Raw genomic sequence first — 23470 nt, forward strand, 5'->3', positions numbered from 1 at the left:
CCCAGGCAAGGAAAGGAGGGGCCCTCTGAGCTCCTGCACAGCGTCCCCTGGGGCTGGGACCAAGTACCACCGGCAGCACAAGCCCCCTGGGGGGTGGGAGCTGCACTGGTGATCAGGGTACTAGAGGCACCAAGGGGAAGGTGGTGTCCTCCCCTGGCCCCTTCACCCAGGACAGGAATGCCAGAGCAGAGGGTCAGTGGAGGGTGGGTTGGTTTGGGCAAACCTTTGACAAGTCTCAGCTCCCCAGGCCTTAGTGTCCTGCCTGAACACAGGTAAAGCCTGTCAGGTAGGGCAGTCAGCAGGCACAGCTGGGCTCAGAAGGGTAACTGTGACCGTGAACAACAGAAACAGGCACTTTTGCAGGGTGGGGGGCAGCGATGACCCCCGCCTCCCCCAGTTGTTCAGATGTGTGGTCCTGGGAGAGCTGGTCCTGGAGGGCTGTGTGACCGGCCAGCAGTGGGAGGCAGCTGGTCATGCCCCTGCCCAGCTCCCTGCAGTCCAGCCAGCGGGGACTCCCAAGACCAACTCAGACTACACTTGTGTAAAAAGGCTTTTATTTTAATAAGTAAAAATGGCTAAGCTTCCAAAAGTCTTTAAATAGGATTTTGGAGGAAGGAAAATGTCAAGAAGCCAGTGGGCAAGGACAGCGCCTGGTGCCAGGCAGATGCGGGGGACTTAGGCCCGCCCACTGGCCACCTCTGCCAGCCATAAATACAGCCTGGTCCCGTGGCAGGGAGGACCAGGCGCCTATGTACACCTAGGCACACTATGTACATGCCCGGCTGGGGACCCCCCTCTCTCCTTGGAGGAGAGCAGGGACAGGCTGCCCCTGGTGCCCACCAGCTCAGCTCTGTTCCCAGGGTTCCTGTGCCTTCGTGAGGCCTCAGCCTACCCCTCGGAGCAGGCTGCCAGGCCCACAGCCTGGGGAGGAGATGGGCCAGGCCCAAAGGCCCACCCTCCCACACGCTCCTGCCCTCCCTGTGAGGGCCCAGCTCTGATGGATGGCTCAGGCCTGCCAGGCAGGGCGGGCCATCCCTGCCTGCCCTTTAAGCCCATGACATTGTGCCCAGAGCCACAGCCGAGAGACACTACTTCCTTCTGGACATGTTTCTTATCTCTGAAGAGAGCAGGACAGAGGACCTTCCACCTCCTGTGGTGCTGCTGTAGCAGGAGCAGGCCAGCAAGGCCTTAGGGTCCAGCTCCAGGCCAGCAGGATGGATGTCCTCACACAGGCACCAGCCTGGACTTTCCTGTGGGAGGAGCCAGGGATCGTCAGCCTCTGCCCCGCACTGCAGCTGTGCCCACAGCAGGGGCAGATGCCAGTGCAGGAGGGGGCCTGGGAGAGCATAAGGACAGCAGCGGCAGCAGGACAGGCCCAGCCCCAAGCAGCTGAACACCGGCACAGCCCTGCCACCCAAAGCTGGCAGCAGGTGGGTGGCAGGCAAGCAGCCTGGGCCGCTGGCCCCAACTCACCTGGACGCTGCAGCCCCAGCCGTCAGGCTGAAATAAAGCAACAGGCGTCTCACTGTGGGCCTGCCCCTGACCAGGACATGCTGCCCTGTCCCTTTGGACTGGGAACAGGCCAGGCCTTCCCATGAGAGCCCAGCAGAGGCTGGAGCCCTGGATTGTAGTTGGGGATGGGGCCCACTCGTCTGGGACACGGGTGAGCCTTGAGTTTCCACCCTCAGGAGCCAGGGCCCAGGGCAGGAGACCCAGGCCGTTTGGGAGGGTGTTACTACAGCCAGAGCCCCAGCGAGGGGGTACAAGGTGGGCTCCTCCTGATATCACCCTTCTCTGGGGGCCTTGGATTTCCCATCTGTAGAATGGACACAGTCCTGCCTGCCCCGACTACCTCTAGGGCAGGGAGGATGTGAGACTCATGCTAAAGTTACAAGCTTTAACAAGGAAAGGAAAAGCCCATCCAGGTAAGGGCAGCCTGGTGGCTGTGACTGTCCCTCGTGTGGGGATCTCACCAGAGGGCTGCAGCTTCCTCCGGATGGAGCCTGGGCGGCTCGAGGTCCCAGAGCTGGGGGCCGAGTGGGCTCGTGCTGAAGGCTGTGGTGTCTGGCAAGCCGACTCCCACTGTGAAGAGGAAGGGGGGTGGGCGTGGCTGCCCTGGCTCCTCCCCTCCCCCATGCTTCCCCACCCCCCTTCCTAAAACTCTGTTTCCTCATCTGCAAAACGGGCCTCATGATACTCCTGCCTGCAAGAATTAAGTGAGAGAATATATGAACAGGAGTCAACTAGTTCCTATGGCAACGCCCCATGTGTCAGACCCTCACAGCAGCTCCCTGACAATGAATGCACTCCTCAGTACCTCTCAAGCCAAGAAGACTTGGATTAAAGGGCTACTGGGTTTGGGTTCAAGTTCTAACCCCACCCACCAGGCAGCTTCTTTCCCTCCCACTCAAGGAAGTGCCCCACCTCCCCCTGCCTGTGACCATTAAGTGTGACACAGGCCTGGAGTACCTCCAGATGCTCCTGGCTAGACCAGGACCCAAGCTCTGTGCGGCGGGATCCAGGGCCCAGCTCCACAGAGCGGACCCTCTCAGCAAACTTGAGGGAGTAGAGCGTCTCACTGGTGTTCTTCTCCACGGGGGACACCTAGGAGACATGACAGCTTGCACCCCACCCAGGCCAGCTGGCTGCTCCCAACCAGGGGACTCCAGAAGGCTTCGTGGAGACAGCCTGGCCTGGCTGAGGGGAGGGTGCAGACCACAGCTACCAAAGACCAGGGTCCCTCTCTGCAGCCTGGGATCCTGCGCACCCAGGGCTGTGCCACCCTGCCCCGGGGCCCTCACCTGCACCACCATGAGCGTCTTGCTGTCACCACTAAGTGAGTCCTGCAGCAGGTAGGTGAGTTTGGAGTTGCGGAAGGGCACGTGGCCCTGGCGGGAGCGGAGGGCAGCAATCACATCCCCCAGGGCTGACAGCGACTTGTTGATGTGCTGGGCCTCCCGCAGGCGGCTGCCCTCGGCCCCCGACTTGCCCACGCGCTCCGAGCCAGCCAAGTCCACCAGGTTCAGCTTCCCTGCGGGGAGGATGGCAGGCAGATCCGTTGCCATTGGTCCCCATCCATTGCCCACGACGGGGACCCTGGCAATCCTCAGCCAGGCCGCCCGCCGCCCGCCTCACCCGTGGTGCGGAGGCCGGTGCTGCAGTCCACACCGCGCACCGTGACGATGAGCAGGGCATGAGAGCGCGAGCTGTGTTCGTTCAGGTTGGTGAACTCGGTGGTGCGGTTCGTGTGGCCAAACTCAAACACCTGGGGACAGTCAGGGGCACAGGGTTCAGAGGGAGGCTTTGGGATCGCCTGTCTCTAAAAGCAGCCCTGGGAAGGGTGACGCCACCTGCTGTGTTTCAGACGGAGAAACGGAGGCCCAGGAAGGCCTGAGGACATGCCACTTGGGACGTGGCTGAGCCTAATTTCAGCCTGGTCCTGTCCTCTGGAACAGCCTTCTCATGTCCAGAGTGTCACCCAGCACTTCCCCAGCCCCAAGTCCCCGAGGCAGGCACCTTGTTGATGTCGTCCACGCTCTGCACCTGGAACTCCGTCAGCCCCGGCACGTACAGCTGCCCGCTGCCATCCGGGCACAGCCGGATCTCCAGTTTCTCCTGAGGCTCTCTGCCCAGCAGGTCCCTGGAAGGGCAGGCAGGACAGTCGCTGCATCCCCCTACCTCCCCAGCCTGGAAGGGTCCCTGCCCATCACACCTTCTTTGACCATCAGGTTAAGCCCAGCTCTCCCCACGCCTCTCCCAGGCCTCAGCTGAAGAGGTGAGACAGACTGTTCCCCAGAAGTCCCCGGATGGTCTCTCTGGCCTCCACAGTGCACTGGCCTGTGGGCAGGACCTCCCAGGCAAGATCAGGGAGAGCCCCCTCCCGCTGGGACCACCTGGCCCTCCTGGGCTGCGTCAGGGTGTACCTGGGACGAGCTGCTTAGCCGCCGCCTTTGGAAGTCAACTCCCACCGGAAGGCCCTGCCGCCCACCCCGGGCTCCAGCGCGCTGCCCACCTGAGGACCTCGTTGTAGATCTCGGCCGCACTGACGGTGATGGTGTACTCCCAGTCGGACGCCTTGTCCTGCACCTCGGAGAAGAGCAGCTGCAGGGCCCGCTGGTTGATGCCTGGGTTCTCTGGGGTTCCCTGAGGGTGGAAGGGAAGACCCCAGTGGCCCTGATGTTGCACATGAAGTCCATCACCTCCCGCCCCCCCTCAGGAGCCCCCCCACCAGCTCCGCCGACTTCACCTGCCTGGCCTCAGTTCCCCCCCTAGAGTGGCAGTGCCCTGCCAGGTTGGCCCTGAGGCTTAACACAGAGCCGTGGGGTGGAGGGCCTGGCCTGGCTCTGCACAGGGCTGCCGAGCACTGACACACCTCAGTCCTCAGCAGAGCTCTGAGATGTGCCTGACCCCGCTGGGCCACCTGGGAGGGGCAGCAGAAGTGAGTGGATCCCCTCACCGGCCACAGTGGAGCTCAGTGGGTGGCGGAGGGTAACCACAGGTGCTGGGTCCTGAGGGACTGGCAGACCTTCCCAGAAGGTACGTGGCGTCCCTCAGAGTCTGGCCCTCACCACTCCCCTGCTCTCCCAGAACCTAGCTGTGTCCCCTCTGCAGCCATGCTCTCCCCTGACAGCCAGTGCTGTCTCCTGGAGCCCCGAAATGCCCTCCCTGCCGGGCCTCGCCTCTGGCTTTGTGTTGTCCCTGGCACCTGCTGACTGGCTCTGTTCACCACTGTCTTCTCACTGCCAAATGGGCTCCAGTGGGGACAGGGACTGTTAGGTCACGTGGGGGCCCCAGTGCCTGCCTGGTGACTGACACACCTCAGTCCTCAGCAGAGCTCTGAGTAGATGCTTGGTGGTCCTGGTAGTCACCCTAACTCTGAGCAGCCCCAAGACAGCAGGGAACCCAGGAGGTGCCACACTTAACGTCACCACCTCCATCCCGGCCTGCCAGTTGGCCTGCCCCTCAGTAACTGGGCTCCATGACCCTAGAACTGGGGGAGCGAGAGCCCAGACAGAACAGAGCCACGGCAGGCTCCCAGGGAGCACCCATAAGCTGGCCAGAAGAGCCCGTCCAGTCCTCCACCACCTTCACCCAGACACGGGGCACCTGCCTCCTCCCCTACCTGGAATTACACACACACACACACACCCCAAGGAGCCAGGGAAGTACTAATGAGCTAACAGCAAACCCCCGAAGGCCAGCTTCCCATTTCTATCCACGCTCAATGTTCCTCCTCCTCTCAGGCCCCACTCCTCGGCCACGCCACCTGCTCCCGCTGCACCTCAAGGAGACGAAGCCCTACCCTGACAGCTGGGTTTAGCCAGGCACAGTAGCGCGCACCTGTCATCCCAGCAGCTCAAGAGGCTGAGGCAGGAGGATCACAGTTCAAAGCCAGCCCCAGCAACTCAGTGAGGCCCTAAGCAACTCAGCAAGACCCCGTCTCAAAATAAAATATTTTTAAAAGAGCTGGGGAGGTGGTTCAGTGGTTAAGCACTCCAGGGTTCAATTCCAGTACCCCCCAAAAAAACTGGGTTCCCACAACAGCCATCACGTGGCCAGCCTCTCCCAATGCCCTGGGATGCCTGTGAGGCCCCCACCCCATGCATCCCACCACCCTGGTGCAGCTCGAGGCAGCCATGAAGGAGGGGGAGGCTCTGCAAAGTGTGTGGGGAGAGAAGGCTGCGTCCTGAGGGGCACTGCGGGGGCCTGTGCTGGACGAGACCCTCTGACGGTTTGCTGCCCTGCATGCTGTCCCCACCGCCTGTCCTGCTGGGACACTGCAGTGCTCTGGGGCAGGAAGCCCCTCTTCAGGCCAGGAGTTGACTGAAGTCTGACAGCCTCTGTCCCAGGGTGGCTGCAAGGGCCAAAGGAGGTGAAGCAGGCTCTGCGCCACACCCTGGAGGTGACGAGGGAGCCCCAGCAGCAAAAGGGGTGCACTCACCTCCATGGTGTAGGTCTTGCCGGCGCCCGTCTGGCCATAGGCGAAGATGCAGACGTTGAAGCCGTCGATGCAGGAGGTGATCAGGGCCTGCACCTCCTGGAACACCTGGAGGGATGCGGGGGGCAGAGAGAAGGCTTCCAGCGCCCTGCAGCCAGGGGCCCAGTCCAGCCACCTCCCCTGCCCAGGGCCCCTTCAAAGTGACAGAACTGCGGCAGCCAGCTCCTTCTTAGGGACTCCTGAGTAGTGAGTCACCACATCATCAGTGGGCACACACTGCCCACAGAGGCCAGCAGGGGCCCAAGAAGGGCTGAAGACAGAGGCAGCACAGGCCTGTACCCCCTCTGGCCTGGCACCCCTCTGGCCTGGCCTTCCTGACAGGGGACAGGATGGAGCAAAGGAGGGCCAGCTATGGGAACAGGAGGGCAAAGGACAGGCAGCCCTGGCAGGTTAGCTGGGTGGAGGTGCCAGAAGAATGAAGCTGAAACATGAGGTCCTCACACTGCTGAGGGCTGGGCACTGAGTCCTGAGCCACCATACCCCTGCCTGGGGGCCCCGGGCATGCAGATGGGGGCCGCGGTCAGTAGGTGAGGCCATGGTCAGTGGGTGGGAAGGCTCGCCTGGTTCTCCCCATTCCTGAGGGAGGCTTCTTTTGGCCATGCTGGGAATCATCCCAGGGCCCAGCCCCCGTAGGCAAGTGCCCTACCACTGAGCTGCACCCCCAGTCCTCTGAGGCCCCTGCTCTTGGCTTTCCACACCCTTTTCTCCCAGAGGGAAGGTGAGAGGAACCCTGGGGTCCCACTTGTCAATCCCACCCCCACTGTTTTGTCTATTCTGTCCCCCTTTTCCCTGCAGATGCTGTCCCCCAGGGCCACACTCACATCTTGCTGTGAGGCCCACGGGGAGAAGACCTTGTCCAACTCGAAGGACACAGGCTTGCCCTTATGCAGCAGGTGGATGACGGAGTCATCATCGGGATCAAAGGTCACAGCATTGGTGGCCTCAGGTCCTTCCCCGTCCTCTTTCGTGACTGGTCGGACACGAGCAATGACCCGGATGTTTCCTGGGGTGGTTTGGGTTGGAGAGATGAGCCCAGGTGGGGTTAGGACCAGGCAGACCAGGGGCCCAGTGTCACAGCCCCCAGGACAAGGTGGCCCACAGCTGTTATCAGTCACTCACAATATAGTATGGGTTCACTTAGTTCATTTTCCTCCTGGGCAGACCTCTCAAGGGTGTGGTCTTGCCTTGAACAGGGAGCAAGGTCAGCCATGGGGCTCAAGACTGCACCCAGTCTCGGGGAGACCTCCTGTCTGGATTCCATCTACACCATGAGGAGCTGGGGCCCTATGAGCCCAGGGACTTGTCCTATCAATCTAAAAGGTCACCGTGAAAACCAGGACAAGGCTTGGGCGCCCGACGGGCCAATAGGACCAGAGAGACAGTGGACAACTGGCATGGTTATCTATCAGGCACATCCCCTTGGTGGGATCTCTGTGCCTGCAATGAAGACGAAGTGTCCCCTGTGGCCAGCTTGGCCCTGCCTTCCCTCCCTCTCCGACTCCCAGCCAGATCAGCTCTGGCGCTGCCTCCTCGGGCAGCCCCCTGCACCGTGGGGCCCTGCACGGGGCAGGGTTAGGGTTTCCCCATGACTTCTCATCACTGTCCACTCCCCGGCTAAAGTGAGCACAGTGGGTGCGGGCACAGCGTCTGGGCCACAGCTGAACCCCCTGTGTGTGGAACAGTGCCGGCCCAGAGCAGGTCCTCCCTGGAGCGCGTGCAGGGAAAGGTGACATTCTCAGCTGGATCAGGCCCCAGGACAGAACAAGTGGCACTTCAGCCACCCACACCCAGTGCTGCAGCACCACATGCTCCCCTCGGCCACCAGGGCCTGGCAAGTAACCTGCCATGGCACTGGAGCTTCAGAGCTGGGCCAGTGACCGCCACGTGGCAAGTCCCCCAGCTTCTCTGTGCCTCCATTCCTTATCTACAGAGAGAAGATTTCAGTGGCTCTCGAGGACAGGGCACAGCGCGGAGAGTGGCCGCAGAGCTAGTTCGGGACCGTATGCCGGCTCGCCAGCCCACGTCCCCCAGGAGTCACCTTTCAGCCGCACCAGCTCGTTGTGGCACTTCTTGCGCAGCTGCAGCTCCCGGCGGTACTTGCGCAGCAGCTCCTGGTTGTTGGTGTTGACCTCCTCAATGGCCTGGCCGATCTGGAGGGACACGCGCCGTGGGAGGGGCGGACTCCATCAGCCTCGCCCCACCAACGGCCCAGCCCAGCCGGACGCCGACTGCTGCCCTGGACTGGGCTTGACACGTGTCCGATTTCCCATGACCCCCCGGAGAGGTACTGCCAGCATCCCCATGTCATGGGCCCCCAAGGCTAAGCCAAGAGCTCAAGGTTACCCTGGGGACAAGCAAAGAGCGGGAGTCGCTTCCCTCCACAGCACTAGCACTACTAGAGTCAGCTAGGCTCAAGTTCCAGCTCCACCCAAGTAGCAGGGGGCCTGAGGCAACTGGACCAAGGCCTTTGAATCTCACTCTTCTCATCTGTAAAGTGGGGGTAACGCGTGGAACCCGGAAATCTGCAGGAGCTGATAGGGAAAGATCGCCGTGGTGTTCAAAGCCACATGTCCAGTACATCCCCCTGTCCAGTAATGTCCCCCGTCAGGTAAAGGGAGTACATATGCTGACCATGTACCTGTTCATGATGCTCAGAACATCCGGGGGAAGGGCAGGGAGACAGGTGGCCCCAGGCAAGGGGATGCAGTGGTCAAGAGCCCCTTCCTTTCCACCCCCTCTGCAGGGCTCGGTTTTTCACCATGTCCATGTGTTGCAAAACTTTGGGGGTGGGAGGCTACTGAGGATTGAACTCAGGGGCACTCAACCACTGGGCCACATCCCCAGCCCCATTTTATTTAGAGACAGGGTCTCACTGAGTTGCTTAGCACCTTGCCATTGCTGAGGCTGGCTTTGAACTTGCGATCAGCCTCCCGAGTGGCTGAGATTACAGGCGTGCACCAACACGCCCGGCTACAGAATTTTTTTTAAAGGAGAACTATTTTCTATGTATGGACTCTGGAAAGAGCTGTCATACAAATTCAAGGATCCAAAGGCCACGAGAGGCCCAGCATGGGGCTGAGATTGTGGCTCACTTGCCTAGCTCGCAGGGTTCAATCTTCAGCACTGCAGAAAATAAAGGCATTGTGTAAAAGGAAAAAAAGGCCCAGCCTGCAGGTGGCCCTATTCCCATAGTGCACAAGTACAGCTGTAGAGAACTGCCTCGGGGGTTGGCTCGGTGGCAGAGCGCTTGTCTGTGTGTGCAAAGCCCTGGGTTCAGCCACCAAAACCACACGCAAAATTAAACATAGCAGATAAAGGAACATGTGCAGCACATCTGCCCAGATTCTAGGCCTCGCTCACCTCGGCCTTGACGCTCCTGAGGGCCTCCTGCAGCAGCAGGGGGAAGCCGCGCACCTGCCGCTTGAGCCCGTTGTAGTCGTTGGTGAGGGTCCTCAGCGCCGGCTGCAGTGTCAGCAGGTTGGTGCGGACACCTATGGGGACATGAGAGGTATGAGGCAGACGGTATGAGGCCAAGGCATGGGACAGATGGGGCCCAGGCAGCAGGCTCACCTGCCAGGTTCTCGTGCACGGCCTTCATCTCCACCTGGGCTCTGGCAAAGGCCTCCTCGATGGCCCGGTTCTTGTCCTCCTCCAGGGACTGCATCTCCTCCAGCATCTGCCCGTGTGCCCGCTCCAGCTCCGACTCATACATGGCGATCTGGCAACCAGGCCAAGAAGGCTCAGTGGTCACGAATGGGGGAGGCAGGTACCAGGAAAGAAGTCATGCTCCAAGCAGTGAACCCCACTCCCAGGGAGGGGTATAGCATGGCCGCCTCTCTCCTCCACACAGGGCTGTGAGCTCCATGCACTACCACCTCCTGCACCAACCTGGTCCAGGCACAGCACAGGTGCTGGGCTGGGCTGCAGTAAAGACATGCTGTGATCATGATGCTGGGTCCCCACTGTGCAGGAGGGTCTTTGACCAGATCATGTTACAGGCGAAAAAAACAGAGAACTTGCCCTTGGCCACTTGGCCATCAAAGAAATGAGGGACTGGACCCCCCAGTCTCTGGGATCCTCAAATACTTAACCCCTCCACTGTACAGAGGGCCTGGCCCAGCATGCACCCCACAGCCCACACACCTGCGCCCGGAGCTGCACGGTCAGCTGATGTGAGCTCTGCAGCTGCTGCTCCATCTCTTTCAGCACCTGCCGCTGCATGGCCACCTGCTCCTGTAGGTGCTGGTTCCGGGCCTGGGACTCACTGAGGGCCTGCTTGGTCTTGGGTGACTCCACCTCCACTGTCTTGATGACATACTGCAAGGTGAGGGGAGGATGGGCACATGGAGGCATGTGGTACCTGAGACACAGCTGGCCACTGGGGAGCCTCAGGGATGTCTCTTCAAGACTCCCCAGAGCACAGAAATGACAGGAGCTGCAAGGTCCCAGCTTTGCAGACTGCTGCTAATCTGGCTTCCTGGAATCTTCTTGTCTCAACAAATCCTGCACAGTGACCTGGCTGTAGCCCAGCCTGGCCCGGAGCACTCGGGAAGGTGCAGAATCGAGAAGCTACACTTCATCTGGGCCTGACATGCAGTGGGCACCTCCGCAAGTGCTTGCTGGCTACCTAACTGGGCCTGGCCCTGATTCGCAAAGGGAAGGGACCAGAGAGCACCGACTGGAGGATTCCTCTGGTGATTCGCACCTGTTCCCCAGGACCCGATGCTCCTGCGTGCCAACCCAGCCCTGGTGCCACGGGCCCAAGCTTGTACAGGGTACTGCTCCTGGCTGCCCGCTGGTGGCTCACCTTGACAGGCGGGGACTGGGCCCGCAGGCTGGCAATTGTCTCGTGACTGTCACGCAGGCGCCGGCTCAGCCGCTCCTCCTCCTGGGCCTTCTCGGCCAGGCAGTCCTTGAGCCTGAGCTCCACCTCGGCCAGCCGGTCCGTCTTCTGCTGCACCTCCAAGTTCAGCTCCGACAGCATGCCTTTGTTCTCCGCCACCTCCAGCTGCAGCTGGGAGAGCTTGTCACGGAGCTGGGTGCTCTCCTGCGGGGGTCAGGGGCACTCTGAGCACTGGGTTCCCCGTGGGGAGCTGAGCCCGGCCCGGGCGAGCGCCTCACCTGGCTGTGCTTGCAGCCGGGGCAGGGTCCCGCTGGCTGGGCCCGCCACTCCTGCAGCTCCGACTCGCAGCGCTGCAGCTCCTGCCTCAGCCGCTCATTCTCCACCATCAGCCGGTCCCGGTGCTTCTCCAGGTCGGTGCCTCCCTGCAGAGAGCCAGGGCCCAGGGGGGGCATGTGGCATGGACAGGTGGCACAGGAAGAAGGGAAGACCGAAGGCGTGCAAGGGCAGGGAGAGGGAGAGAGGCGAGGAGCGACGGAGGAAGGAGAAGAGGGACAGGGACGAGAGCAGGAGCCCAGAGAGCCCTGGAGACAACGGAAGGAGAGGGGTGAGCAGGGCCCCGCTGCCCCGCCCCTCCACCTACTTTCCTGAGTGTGAAAGTAACAAGAAGTCACATTTATGCACAGAGTTCACACTCCTGTTTTACGTAAGCCAAGAAGAACCAGCCCCCTCCGCTCAGGAGCCACACAAGGGCCACCAGCTATGGCAGTAGTCTCTGGGTGGGACGTGAGGGCTGGGTGACAGGGCCGCACCCCTGGGGGACGGCAGGGGTGCACAGGACAGCCCCGGGGTGGCCCTGCAGAGCCTCACCAGCTCGGAGCGCAGTCGGCTCACTTCCTGGGCCTGGCTGATGAGCTTCTCCTTCAGATTTTCCACCTGCGGGCACAGAACCAGGGAGGGTGAGCCTTGGTCCTCACCTCAGCCCTCCCCGTCCTCTCTCATGTGCCCCAGTTCAAGGACCGACCAGGCTTCTCCCACCCCCTCCCGAGCCACAGCCTCAGGCCATGCCTGTGACTCCAAGTAGGAGGAAGCTGGCCTGCGCCACAGCCTTCAGCGCCTGTCACCGCAGGGCCAGGCCAGCCCAGGCACCTCAGGGAGGTCTGAAGTGCAGCCGAGGGGCAGGGAGGCCCTAAGCAACTCAGCAAGACCCTGTCTTTAAATAAAATAGAAAAGGGCTCCCCAGCTCTTTGTGGCTCAGTGGTTAAGAGAGCCCTGGAGACAGCACGGAGGAGAGGGTGAGCAGTGGTTAAGTGCCTGGGTCCAATCCTGGTACCAAAAAAGAAAAGGCTGAGGCACAGAGGCGTCACTCGCTGGGCCGGGCCCGCCCCAGAAGCAGCTCTAAGACAGACACGGGATCCCTGCTTGGCACAGACCCCTGTATTCATGTCTGTAATTTTAAAAGGGCCCTCAAATCATATCAAGCCCAGGCCCCACAAGACATGGATTCATCCCTGCCTAGAGCTCAGAATTTTCTTCTTCAAGTAGTTTCTGGCAAGTTGGCCTGTGGAGCCAGGTCTGCCCACAGCCAAAGCACGCCTGGCACCTGTGTCCACCCCTGACCCCAATCTCCTTTGCAGGAGAGCCGTGGCTGACCAAAGCCGAGAGAGAAAGGGGGGTGTTCACCCCATCAGCAAGCAATGGCACCCTACAGTGGCTAGAGCCACAGGGGGCCAGACCCTAGAGCACAGACCCCAGGACGGTGACCCTTCCCTGTCCCCAGCTGACCCATAGGCCTCAGACACCTCAGACCTGGGCCTGCAGCAGGAGCCTCCCACCCCCAGGAGCCTCTTCTCAGGAAATAACAGGCGGAAAAGACCTCAGCACCAGCATTCACCAGAGCGTATTTGGGTTCTCTTCCAGAACATTCTGTGATGACCACGTCTCACCTGGGAAAAGGCTCAGTGAGAGTCAGGCTTACTCTGGTGGTTCAGGAGGTTTACATAAGCTGGCCACAAAAACACTGGGTTTCAATGACTAAATGACAGGTGACAATGTCCATCACCTACAGGAGCCAGCCCAGTAAGGCGGGTGAGGGGCTGTGTGGGATCAGATGCCCAAGAGCCACCCAAGGAGGCAGCCACATGTGCTCCCCATGTCCCTCAACCAGGGGGACACACTCCCTTTTCTCTCAAGGGAGGCTGACATTGGATTTGGGGGTGTGCAGAGCTGCTCCATTTTATATTGTTGTTCATCAAGCCTGTGGGCAGCCCTTGACCTTGGACGTCACTGCCTCTTGGGGCCGGAGTCAGCTGGGCCTCTGCTTCCAGGTGGCTCTGGGAGGAAGGGGCCAGGAGATCTGCCCCTCCTTCAAAAAAAGCCCTGCTTGCTCCTGGGTGGGAGGGGTGTCCTCAGACACAAGACCCAGCTGGGGGTGGACGATCCTACCAGCCTGCCCATGGCCACCTGGGGGACATGCAGGTGACCTGAGGGCCAAATCTGTCACACTGTCACCACCTCCAGCATGGTCCTACCTAGCGATGCGCCTCATGGGCCAGGCAGGGAGGTAAAGCTGGCACCACCTCTGCCTGCCCCCAGTGCCCCCTTTCTGGGGCTGGGAGCCTGGAATGTGGAGGGGCTCAGATCCCAGAAGGGATCGAGGGGCAGGTCACATGAGGCAGCTTTTCTATCCTAAGTCATGGCACGGGGAATAGCCTGATGGCCGCCATCCGGGCAGCGCTGGGTAAATGACAGCATCTGCGTCTCAGCGCACAGTGCCGCTGGCCGGGATTCTGTTCTAGAGTTTGTGTGAAGTTTGAAGAGTTCTCAGTCCCGCCTCTCGGCTGCCTCCTGCCTGCTGCCCAGACAAGCCCAGAGAGGACCTGGAGTCTCTGACCAAGGCGTGGTTTTGTCTCGTTCATCACCCTGCTGGGGATGGAAGCCAGGGCTTCACACAGCGACCACGAAGCCCCCTCCCGGCCCCTTTCTCAACCCCCTCTCCCCCCACACACACCCCAGTTCTGCCCAACACAGCTGTCAACATGAAAAGCCCAAGCAAGATTCCAGGGTGGGAGGGGTCTCGGGCTGAAGAGCTACAGCCGACCACCCCTGATGCTTCTCAGCATTAGACACTGCTGAAAGTCTCAAGTGTGTTCCCTGGACTCCCCTCACCCTGGACTATGTCCTGGGTCTACGTCCAGCTTATGCAAAGGTCTGGGCACCTCCCCCCGCCACTCCCCTCCCCAGGGCTGTGCTCTGACCTCAACCATCTCCAAGCCTGCACATCGGGCCCGCCGATGCCTTGAAAGAGGGTTTTGCAGGTTGGCTGCGTTACAGGTGCCCCTCCCGGCCTGCCCCTCATGCTGGGCCTTTCTGGCATCACAATGGGGCCTGGGTGCTCCTGGCTCTGGAATCAGCCAGGAGCATCCAGGAGGTGGGGCTGTGATGGGGGGGCTGGCCCTTAACAGGGGAGGAGGGTTGGTTTGGTCAGAGATGTCAGATGCTAAGTCACCTCCTGTGACAAGTAGCCTGCAGTAGAGCAGGTGAACTGACCCCTTCAGGCACCCTGGCCAAGGTGACTCAGCCTGCTCAGGCCCAAGCAACTAAATGACTCTATGGCCCCTGCAGGCCAGCTCCATCAGGGGCTGAGAAACAAGAACACCAGCCCAGGAGGGGGACCCTCACCCTCCACGCGGAGGGCTCGCTCCAGGAGGGCTGGGGGCAAGACCAACCTCCTCCTGGACTTGAAGGCACAGCGGGCAAGTCTCACAGGGTTAGGGAAAGTGAACAAGAAGTCAGAAGCAAGCAGGGCACCCAGAGGACCAGACAGGAGACAGGGCTGGGAGCAGTGGGACGTGGAGAGAGGGGAGCCATCGATGGCCGCCCGTGGCGGTCAGCCTAAGAGGGGAGGGCCACGCCCTGTGTGGGGCCAACATAAGTAGCTGCTCAATAAATACTGGCAGTGACATCAAGAGGCATTGTGCACACGCCTGAGCCAAAGGCCAAGTCACAGGGGAGCACAGCCTCCCAACCAGGTTGCGGAAAGTGTCCCAGGCCAGCCCAGGGGTCAACTCAGAGTTCACCAGGGCCAGCCTGGGCAGGTGTCACCCCCTTCCTGGTGGTTCCCAGCTAGAGAAGACGAGTCTCGGTGCAGGGGCCTCGGCCCTGCCCTGCTGAGGGCCCAGGAAGCTGGGCCTTCTGCTGACCTAACAGAAACCTGCATTCACACGTCATGGCAGAATGGACGGGGGGGGGGGGGGGGGGGGGCGGGGGCGCCCTGGTCTGTTTTATCAGCTGTCAGCTCCTGAGGCGGGCAGCCTGCTCATTACCTCCCTACCGCCTGCCTCACCTTGCCTGGGCAGCGTGGTCACCTGCTATTGGCTGTGGCGGAGCTGGGAGGGCCTCAAGGGAGCAGCCTGGAGGCCCGTCCACTCAGCTGCCAAGAGGAATAGGAATAGCATCGAGAACAATGGATTCTCCAGCCAGACTGCCCAGGTCCTAACCCAGACCCCTCTCACATGCAGGTGACCTCAGGTGACCTTGGAGGGGCGTCTTTACTTCTCTGTTCTCTTTATTTTCCTCATCTTATGATCGGGCTACCTCACCACAGTTGTCTTGGATATTAAATGAGAAAACATACACAAACCACTTACAACAGGGCCCAGCACCCTGTTACAGGTTAAGTGTACTTTATCCCAAGTGCTTAAGACCACATTTTTTAATTTCAGATTTTGGAATATTTGCATATATGTAATAAGACACCTTGAGGATGGGATCCAACTCTAAATACAAAATTCATATGCTGGGCGCAGTGGCTCATGCCTGTAATCCCAGCAGCTCGGGAGGCTGAGGCAGGAGGACCGTGAGTTCAAAGCCAGCTTCAGCCAAAGTGAGGCGCTAAGCCACTCAGTGAGACCCTGTCTCTAAATAAAATACAAAACAGGGTTGGGGATGGGGCTTAGTGGGTGGTTGCCCCTGAGGTCAATACTCATACCCACCCCCTAAAAAAGTTCCTTTAATGCTTCACACATGACTTATACATAGCCTGCGGATAATTTTATACAATATTTTAATAATTTTGCGTACGGAAAATTTGTGTACACTGAGCCACCAGACTTGTGCTATGATGTTGATACTCAAATGTTTTGGATTCAGGAGAACTTTGGATTATTTGATTCCGAATTATCAACCTATATATCTAGTATATTAGAACAAAAGTTCTGTGAAGTCAGGGATTTTTTATCTGTGGTGCCCAGTGCACATAGTAGGTGCTCAGTAAATACACGGAGGACAAATGCTGAATCCATGAGGGGCTTGGCGGAGCAGGGCCTGTGGGTGAGGCTGGTACAGTGTGTGTGAGACAAGGGGTGTGGGTTAGGAGGTGTGGAAGGGGCTCACAGCACCTCCAAAGACGGGAGCTGCCAGCCAACTACAGGCAGTGACTGCCGTGTCAGGAATGTCCACGCCGAGAGGCCACAAAATCAGTTGTGTTTCTATCACAATTCAACAAGGAAAAGAAGAAAATACTTCCGTTTACAACAGCATCCAAGAGAATAAAATAGCTAGGAATGAATCAAGGAGGTGAAAACTTCTACACTAGCAAACTACAAAAGTTTGCTGAGATGAAAGCAGGGCTGGGGCTGAGACTTGGCGCACAACTTGGCATGAGCAGGGCCTGAGTGCGGTCCCCAGCACTGAAGGGGAAAAAAAAAAAGCAGAGATTAAAGAAGACACCAAGAAATGAAATGCCATCCTGGAGACTTCATATTGTTGAGGTTTCGATGTATCCAAAGTCATCTACAGATTCAATGCAACCCTTGAAATTCCAACGACATTTTTAAACAAATAATAATAAATTCACCCTAAAATTCATAGGGAATCTCAAGGGACACGAAATAGACAAAACAATCTTGGAAAAGAACAACCAGGTGGAAGTCTCACATTCCTGACTTCAAAATGGAGAGCTGCGGTGATCAAAGCAGGGTGGCCTTGGAAATCACATTTAAAGACAATTGGAAAGGAACAAAGGACTCAGAATTAAGTTCTGACAAAACCATTTAATGGTAAAGGTCAGTCCTCGCAGTGAGTGGTGCTGGAAGCCCGCAGGTATGTCCACATGCAGAAGAATGAAGCTGGACTTTACAGACAAAAATTAACTCAAAGTGGACCAACTAAATATCACAGATAAAACTGCAACACTCTGAGAAGAAAGTTCATGGCCTGGAATTTCACAATGATTTCTTGGATATGACCCTAGAAAGAATACAAGTAATGAAAGAAAAAAACAGATAAGTTGGTCTTCAAAAAAATGAAAAACTTTGCGGGGCATGGTGGTACATGCCTGTAGTCCCAGGGACTTGGGAGGCTGAGGCAGGAGGATGGCAAGTTTGAGGCCTGCTTCAGCAACTTAGCAAGGCTTTGACTCAAAATAAAAAGTAAAAAGGGCTGAGGATGTGGCTCAGTGGTTAAATGCCCCTGGGTTCAATTCCTATACTACTACTACTACTACTAATAATAATAAAATAAAAACTTTTGCATAACAAAGTATACTAATGGAATAAAAAGGCAATGGGAGATAAACCTGCATCCTGAACTCTTACAACTCAACAAGCTGATTAAAACAGAGGCGAAGAACTAGGTTATACATTTTCTCCAAAGATGATACACAACTGGCTGAAATGCCCAGGAGAAGATGCTAGCATCACTAAGCATTAGGGATGCACAAATCAGAACTACAGTGAGATGCCACTTCACAGCACTGGTATATAGATACAGCCTGCACGCCTGTAATCCCAGGGTTCCAGAGGCTGAGCAGGAGGATCAGAGTTTGCAGCCAGCCTCAGCAACTTATGGAGGCCCTAAGCAACCCGATGAGACCCTGCCTCTAAATAAAATATAAAAAGGCTGGGGATGTGGCTCAGTGATTAGGCACCCCTGGGTTCAATCTCCAGTACCAAAAAAAATTATAAATAGTAACAAAAATAAGTGTTGGTGAGCCTGTGGGGGGGGAGCGGAACCCTTGTGTGTGGCTAGGAGGAAGGTCAGATGGTACAGCCGCTATGGAACCCAGTAAGGCAGTGCCTCAGAAAATTTAGCAATGCAATTACCATCTGATCCAGTAATTCCAATCCTGAGTCTATTCCCAAACGAATTGAGGCAGGGACCTGAGGAAGTATCTGCACACCCACATTTATAGCAGCATTATTCACAATCGCCAGAAGGTGCAGCACCCCACCGATGAGTTCAAGGGTAAACGAAATGAACAAGCAATGTCGTGTGTTTACACAAGGAATAGTCTTCAGCCTGTAAAAGGACAATCTGGCCCCCATGCAACAGGAGGAGTCCTGAGGACATTATGCCAAGTGGGGTGAGCCAGTCACTGCTGGGACCCCACTCAGGAGGCACCGAGTGACATCCAGGCAGAATGAGGGACCCGACGGCTGCTGTGGATGTGGATGCTCTTCACACCCAGACTCTGCACTTCAACATGGTCACGGCAGCAATTTTTACCCTACGTGCATTCGACTGCGATTTTTGAAAAATGGTTAAAATTGGGTTCTTTGTTTGTTTGTTTTTTGGTACTAGGAGTCAAACTCAGGGGCACTTGACCACTGAGCCCCACCCCAACCCTATTTTGTATTTTGTTTAGAGACAGGGCCTCACTGAGTGGCTTAGCACCTCACCATTGCTGAGGCTGGCTTTGGACTCGCCATCCTCCTGCCTCAGCCTCCCCAGCTGCTGGGATTACAGGCGTGCACCACTATACCTGGCTTAAAATGGGTTTTTAAAAACAGGACAAACAGGACTCAGTGGCGACCCAGCGCTGGTCTCCTGGACTGCAAGCCCTGAGGACGCCCTGGATGGCTCCGCCTCGGGGTGCAGGGAGGAGAGGCGGGGGCCGCTGGGCAGCGCGACGTTGGGGAACCTGGGGGACCACGAGCCACGGCTCCAGAGACGTCCATAAGAGGACAGGAGAGCAGGAGGCCACGGGACATGGCCTGGGGCTGTGGTTGCCAACACGCAGTAGGGTCCTTGGGACCAGAGAGCAGGACCAGTGGCCTTTGTGACCTGGACCTTCTGGGTGCCTTGGGGACTGCAGCCCCCTGTCCTGAGTGCTCTCATGATCAGAAACACCACATGTGACAGTGACAAAGAGGCCAGACAAGCCCAGGTGCCAAGAGTGACAGTAGCAGGCACATGTGTCCCGTCATCTCCCAGTGGGGCCAGAGGCTTGGTGAGAACGTCACCTGGCCCCCTCAGTCCTGTGGTGGGTGCTGTCATCATGCCCACTGCACAGGAGGAAGAGCTGAGGTCCCCAGGCAATTCACCTGAGGTGGCCCGACTCTGTGGTGACCTCGGCTGCAGCTGGGACCCGGCTGCCTGGCACAGTCCCCACGGTGGCCTGTAGAACACACTGAGAGTCAGCGCCACAGGCAGGGGCGAGTCTGGACGAGGCCGGGGACCAGCACTGAGAACCGGGCGGCGGGTACCCCACGGTGGCCTTTCCTCAGGGAAGAGCACTCAGGGACGTGGACCTCGGCGTCCGACCACAGCCAGGCCGCGGGGGACCAGACCTGGCAGGACAGGCGCCCGGGCGGCGTCACGCTCCACAGTGCGCCTGCTGGTTCCCATCCTCCCTCGCAGCTGACCCACCCGCAACCACAGAGCCACAGGTACCAGCTCGTTCAGAGCCGGGGACAGGAAGGCTCAGGTGGCTGCCTGCGGAGGCCCAGCTGGAGTAGCACAGCCAGGATGAGGGTTCTGCTCCCAGGACTCCAAACCCAACACGCGCCCCAGTGATGGTGATGGCGGTGACAGTGACGGCAACCCCAGGTAACACGCGGGGGTCACCTCACCCAGGTGCTGTGGCTACAGGCGCTTTACAGACGAGGAGGCCGAGGTTCAGAGTGGTCCTCTGGCTAACGAGCAGGGCCACACCAGGGCTTGACCCTGGCTCCAGGCCCAGGCGGGGGCCCCCGTCTCCTGGGATCAGACCCTCCAGAAAGCAGCCCAGAGACCTGGGGTCTCAGGGATGTCCCTGAGAAATTTCCAGAAAAATGCTGGAAATCAGAAGCTTCACAGGTAAAACCTGAGCAGAGACGGGGACTGTTCTGAACTCCCAGGTCACTGGGGGAGGGGGCTGGGGCTCTCCTCCACCAGGCGGGAGAGCTGGGGCCCAAGGACACCAGAAGCCAGGGTGCCTCTCCTTCCACGTGCCCGCTTAAAAAGTCAGTCGGTTTTGCCAACTAAAAGGAAAGAGAGTTTTTTAAAACGTGTTTCAAGTAGTAAAAGGCCCCATGTTATTTTGATCCTACGAGACGTCAGAAAAGGAGAAGCATCAAAACAGTGGATTATGGCTGCCCAGGGCTGGGGGAGGGGAAGCAGGGAATGACTGTCACTAGGTCTTTTCAGGGTGATGAAAATGACTTAAAATTAGGGGTGACGGGTGCATCGTCATCCTGACATACTTACAACCACCAAACTGACCTCCTTCAAGGGGTGGATTTAATAGTCTATGAATTACGTCTCCACAAAGCTCTTAAAAATTAAAAATAAAAAACTTGTTTGAAAAGTGGTGTCTAGTCAACCTAAGCCAGGGAGGGAGGTGCTGCTACTGAGTTCTTGCCTTGGGCCAGATGTGTGACCTGGGGGGAGGGGGTCCTGACCCAACCACAGCCCCCAGGGCAGCACTTCCAGCCTCCCTCCACCTGCTGCCACAGTCCCTTTGCACTGGCTGTTTTCTCGGTCCAGAAGGCACTTCCCTCGGCTCCGTGCCTGACCTCAGCTCCAGGACTGCCTTCTTAGGAGGCTGGTCCTGACCTCAGCAAGTCCTCAAAGCCATGTGCATGCCCTTCCTGTCACTATTCTCACTTTACATGGATGCAACAAATGTCCACGTGCCCCCAAGACAGAGCCTCCCCAGGGCAGAGGCTTGCCTGTCCCCGAGTATCCCCTATGCCCAGCCTGGTAGGAAAGGCTCACAGAACCACAAGGAGGACAGGCGGGCACGAGTGGGCACAGGAATGCAGAGCAGGAGCCTCCTGTCATCGGGACAGACAGGCCAAGACAGAAAAGCCATGAGGTGAGGGCACAAGGGGATACAGGGAGGCTACAAGGGGCAGGTGGGCAGAAGAGAGAGCTTCAAGAAGAGCCGCAAGAGACCCTGCGCTCAGAAGAGGCTTGTGAGTATCCACTGCTCCCGGAACTCAGGCCAAGTCAGAATCTAGTGACGCTCCTCAGGCAGATGGCCACTCACCTAGGTGACCTGTTAGATCACAGGACAGAGGAAGAGTGTGGCCCCACCTGAGGGCAGCGCTGTCGAGAGAGAGCCCAGGCCGGGAGCCCGAGAGCCCGAGAGCCAGGCCAGGCCACTGACACCGCAGGTGGGGCTGGGGACCAAGGGTGAGCTGGCAGGGCTAAGATGGCCTCGGAGACAGGTGCTGAGCCAGAAGCGGGAGCCGAGCCCCAGGAAAGGGGCCCACATGGAGGTGGGGAAGAAGAAAGGGAAGAAGAGGGCCAGGGGTCAGTCACTGGTCCTCCTGGACAGCTCCAGGCCCGGTACAGCACTTCCTGAAGGGGACACCTGGCCCCATAGGTGACGGGCAGGAGGAAGGCCGGGAGGGAGGCCCAGTCCTCTGGTTCTTGCACCCTGCCCTCCAGCACACCCCGAGGCTGCTCAGAAGACCCCGTCTCCCTCCAGCGCCCTCCAGGCTCGCTCCACAGTGGACCTCTGCTGTCCCTGCCTCCCCGGGTACCTGGTTCTGCAGCTGGGCGGATGTGGCTTGCTGGTCACTGTCGTGGAGGGCCAGCCTCTCCCGTAGGACCACCAGCTCCTCCTGAAGCGGGGACATGGCCTCCACCATCCTATGCACCACGGGGGCTGCGCCCGGAGACCCCGACAGGCTGGAGCACCTCCCGCTGCCAAAGAGCCGCCCACCTACAAGCAAAGTAGCAGCTCATCAGCCGGGCAGCTGGGCCCGCCTGGCCCAGGAGAGGGCCCACTGTGCCAGGGACACAGGGCTGGGGCTGGCCATCGGCGGTGGGACAGGGACGCCAGCAGGGGTGGCGGGGGCAAGGGAGGTGACAGCATTGAGCCAGCAGGGGGCCTGCAGGGTCCCAGAGGTCACTTCATTGGGAAGCTTCTGGAGATGCCCGGCCTGAACCAAGACACCGCTCCGCCAGCCTGCAGGCAACCGCTGCTGAGAAAGACACTGTCCCCAGGAGAAACGGCTTCCTAAACCTCAAACTCCCTCTCGAGAATGTAGAAGAGAAGAGGGGCCCCCAGCGGGGCCCCGCGGGAAGCTGTCACCAAAGGAAGCAAGAGCGGTGTGTGCAAAGGGGTCAGCCAGGCCAGCTCCAAGGCCACCTACACCTGGGGACCACATGGGCACCAGAAAGGGACGAACACCCAGCTGGGCGGGGCCTCAGCCCGATGCCTCTTCCTCCCACAGCTTTCCACTGTCCTGTCACCAGGGACAACACAGAGACAGACAGGCAGACGGTGAAGGACAGACGTGGGTCAAGGCCTTGACCTGCTAATAGGCCTGGCTGCCGGTCACAGCTCACTGGCAGGGCACCAGGAACCAGCCCTAGGCTCGGCGGGCAGGGAGCGGGCACAGGGGGAGACAGGGAGGCGCAGGGGATCTGCCTCCTCGAGGCCCAAACAGGGTCCTGCAAAGTGTCCAGGACTGAAGAGAAGAGGACACCTGCTGGCCAGGGAGTGGCCCTCCACCTCAACCCAGGGCGCCAGGGCTTCTGGGCTCTCCAGGGGTGAAGGAGCCCCTGGACACTATGGAGGAAGCCTCCTGTTGCACCCTCCCCGGCAGCCTCGACCGAGTCACAGCAAGGGCCCTCTCTGCCCATGAGCAGCCAGTGGACTGGGCGGGGGCGGGGTGGCTCCCAGCTGGGCAGAACCCTCTCAGCACTGGCACCGAGGGCCAGATGGGCGAGAGCCTGGCTCCCGACTGGGGATGGGGGGAGCAGCACTCATGAGCCACCCTCCCCTCCTTCCAGAAGGCTGGGGCTGGCCAGTTGGACAGTGACCCTGGCTGTGTAGCCTGCATGTGACACAGCATGCAAGTCACACAGAGCTGGCCGAGCCTCTGTGATCTGTTCTAGAGAGAGTGAGGGTGGACAGATGCTTCCAGGCCCAAACACGGGGCTGCCACGGGAGGCATGTGACCGGCGTGGCCCTCCGCCCCCCACAGCCTGCTGCGGTGTGGCAGGAACACGCTGGACTCAGGCCCCAGAGCCGGTGCTGCCGCTTGAGAGGTGTGTGGGAGGGACTCTGCAGGGTCTTCCTATGGGAGAGGGAGACAACGGGCCTGACCCAGAAGGCCACCTTGGGCAAGGAGCCTGGAGGCCTGGACAAGGGAGAAGGAAGGGAGAGTCTAAGGGAGGCCTGAGGACGGGTAAGAGGGAGGACTGGATAGATCAAAGGGGCCCCGGGCAGAGCAGGCCTGCTCCTGAGGCTGGACGCCGACTTGGAAGGTCAGTTTTTTAAGTGCTGTCATCACAGAGCTTGGGGACTGTGCGCCAAGCCCTGGCCACCTGCCAAAAGCCACTCCTAACGCTCAACTGGACCTGGTCTTCCTCTCATCAGCGCCGCTCTGCCCGGTGAGGAAAGCCCACCTAAC

General features: G+C 59.1%; 1 protein-coding gene across 4 annotated transcripts in view; it reads right to left on the reverse strand.

Annotated features, from left to right (window-relative positions):
* Positions 1–551: 551 nt before the first annotated feature.
* The window catches only part of KIFC3 (kinesin family member C3), a 34609-nt gene continuing 11690 nt past the window's right edge, over positions 552–23470 (reverse strand). For 2 of the 4 annotated variants that reach the window (XM_081274190.1, XM_081274188.1), the window contains exons 3-20: positions 21590–21771; positions 11709–11774; positions 11120–11263; positions 10806–11045; positions 10142–10315; positions 9569–9716; positions 9359–9489; positions 8037–8148; positions 6820–7001; positions 5942–6046; positions 4013–4143; positions 3517–3640; positions 3136–3265; positions 2802–3031; positions 2470–2604; positions 1974–2082; positions 1474–1500; positions 552–1250 (exon numbers count right to left, since the gene is read on the reverse strand). In XM_081274190.1, the coding sequence (XP_081130316.1) occupies positions 1496–1500; positions 1974–2082; positions 2470–2604; positions 2802–3031; positions 3136–3265; positions 3517–3640; positions 4013–4143; positions 5942–6046; positions 6820–7001; positions 8037–8148; positions 9359–9489; positions 9569–9716; positions 10142–10315; positions 10806–11045; positions 11120–11263; positions 11709–11774; positions 21590–21697 (2274 nt within the window). In that variant the 5' untranslated portion in view covers positions 21698–21771 and the 3' untranslated portion in view covers positions 552–1250; positions 1474–1495. The remainder of the gene's footprint in view (positions 1251–1473; positions 1501–1973; positions 2083–2469; positions 2605–2801; positions 3032–3135; positions 3266–3516; positions 3641–4012; positions 4144–5941; positions 6047–6819; positions 7002–8036; positions 8149–9358; positions 9490–9568; positions 9717–10141; positions 10316–10805; positions 11046–11119; positions 11264–11708; positions 11775–21589; positions 21772–23470) is intronic. The other 2 variants (XM_081274189.1, XM_081274191.1) reach the window with 2 other exon arrangements.

The sequence above is a fragment of the Spermophilus citellus genome, assembly GCF_964194105.1.
Source record: "Spermophilus citellus genome assembly, chromosome: 18".
NCBI lineage: Eukaryota > Metazoa > Chordata > Mammalia > Rodentia > Sciuridae > Spermophilus > Spermophilus citellus.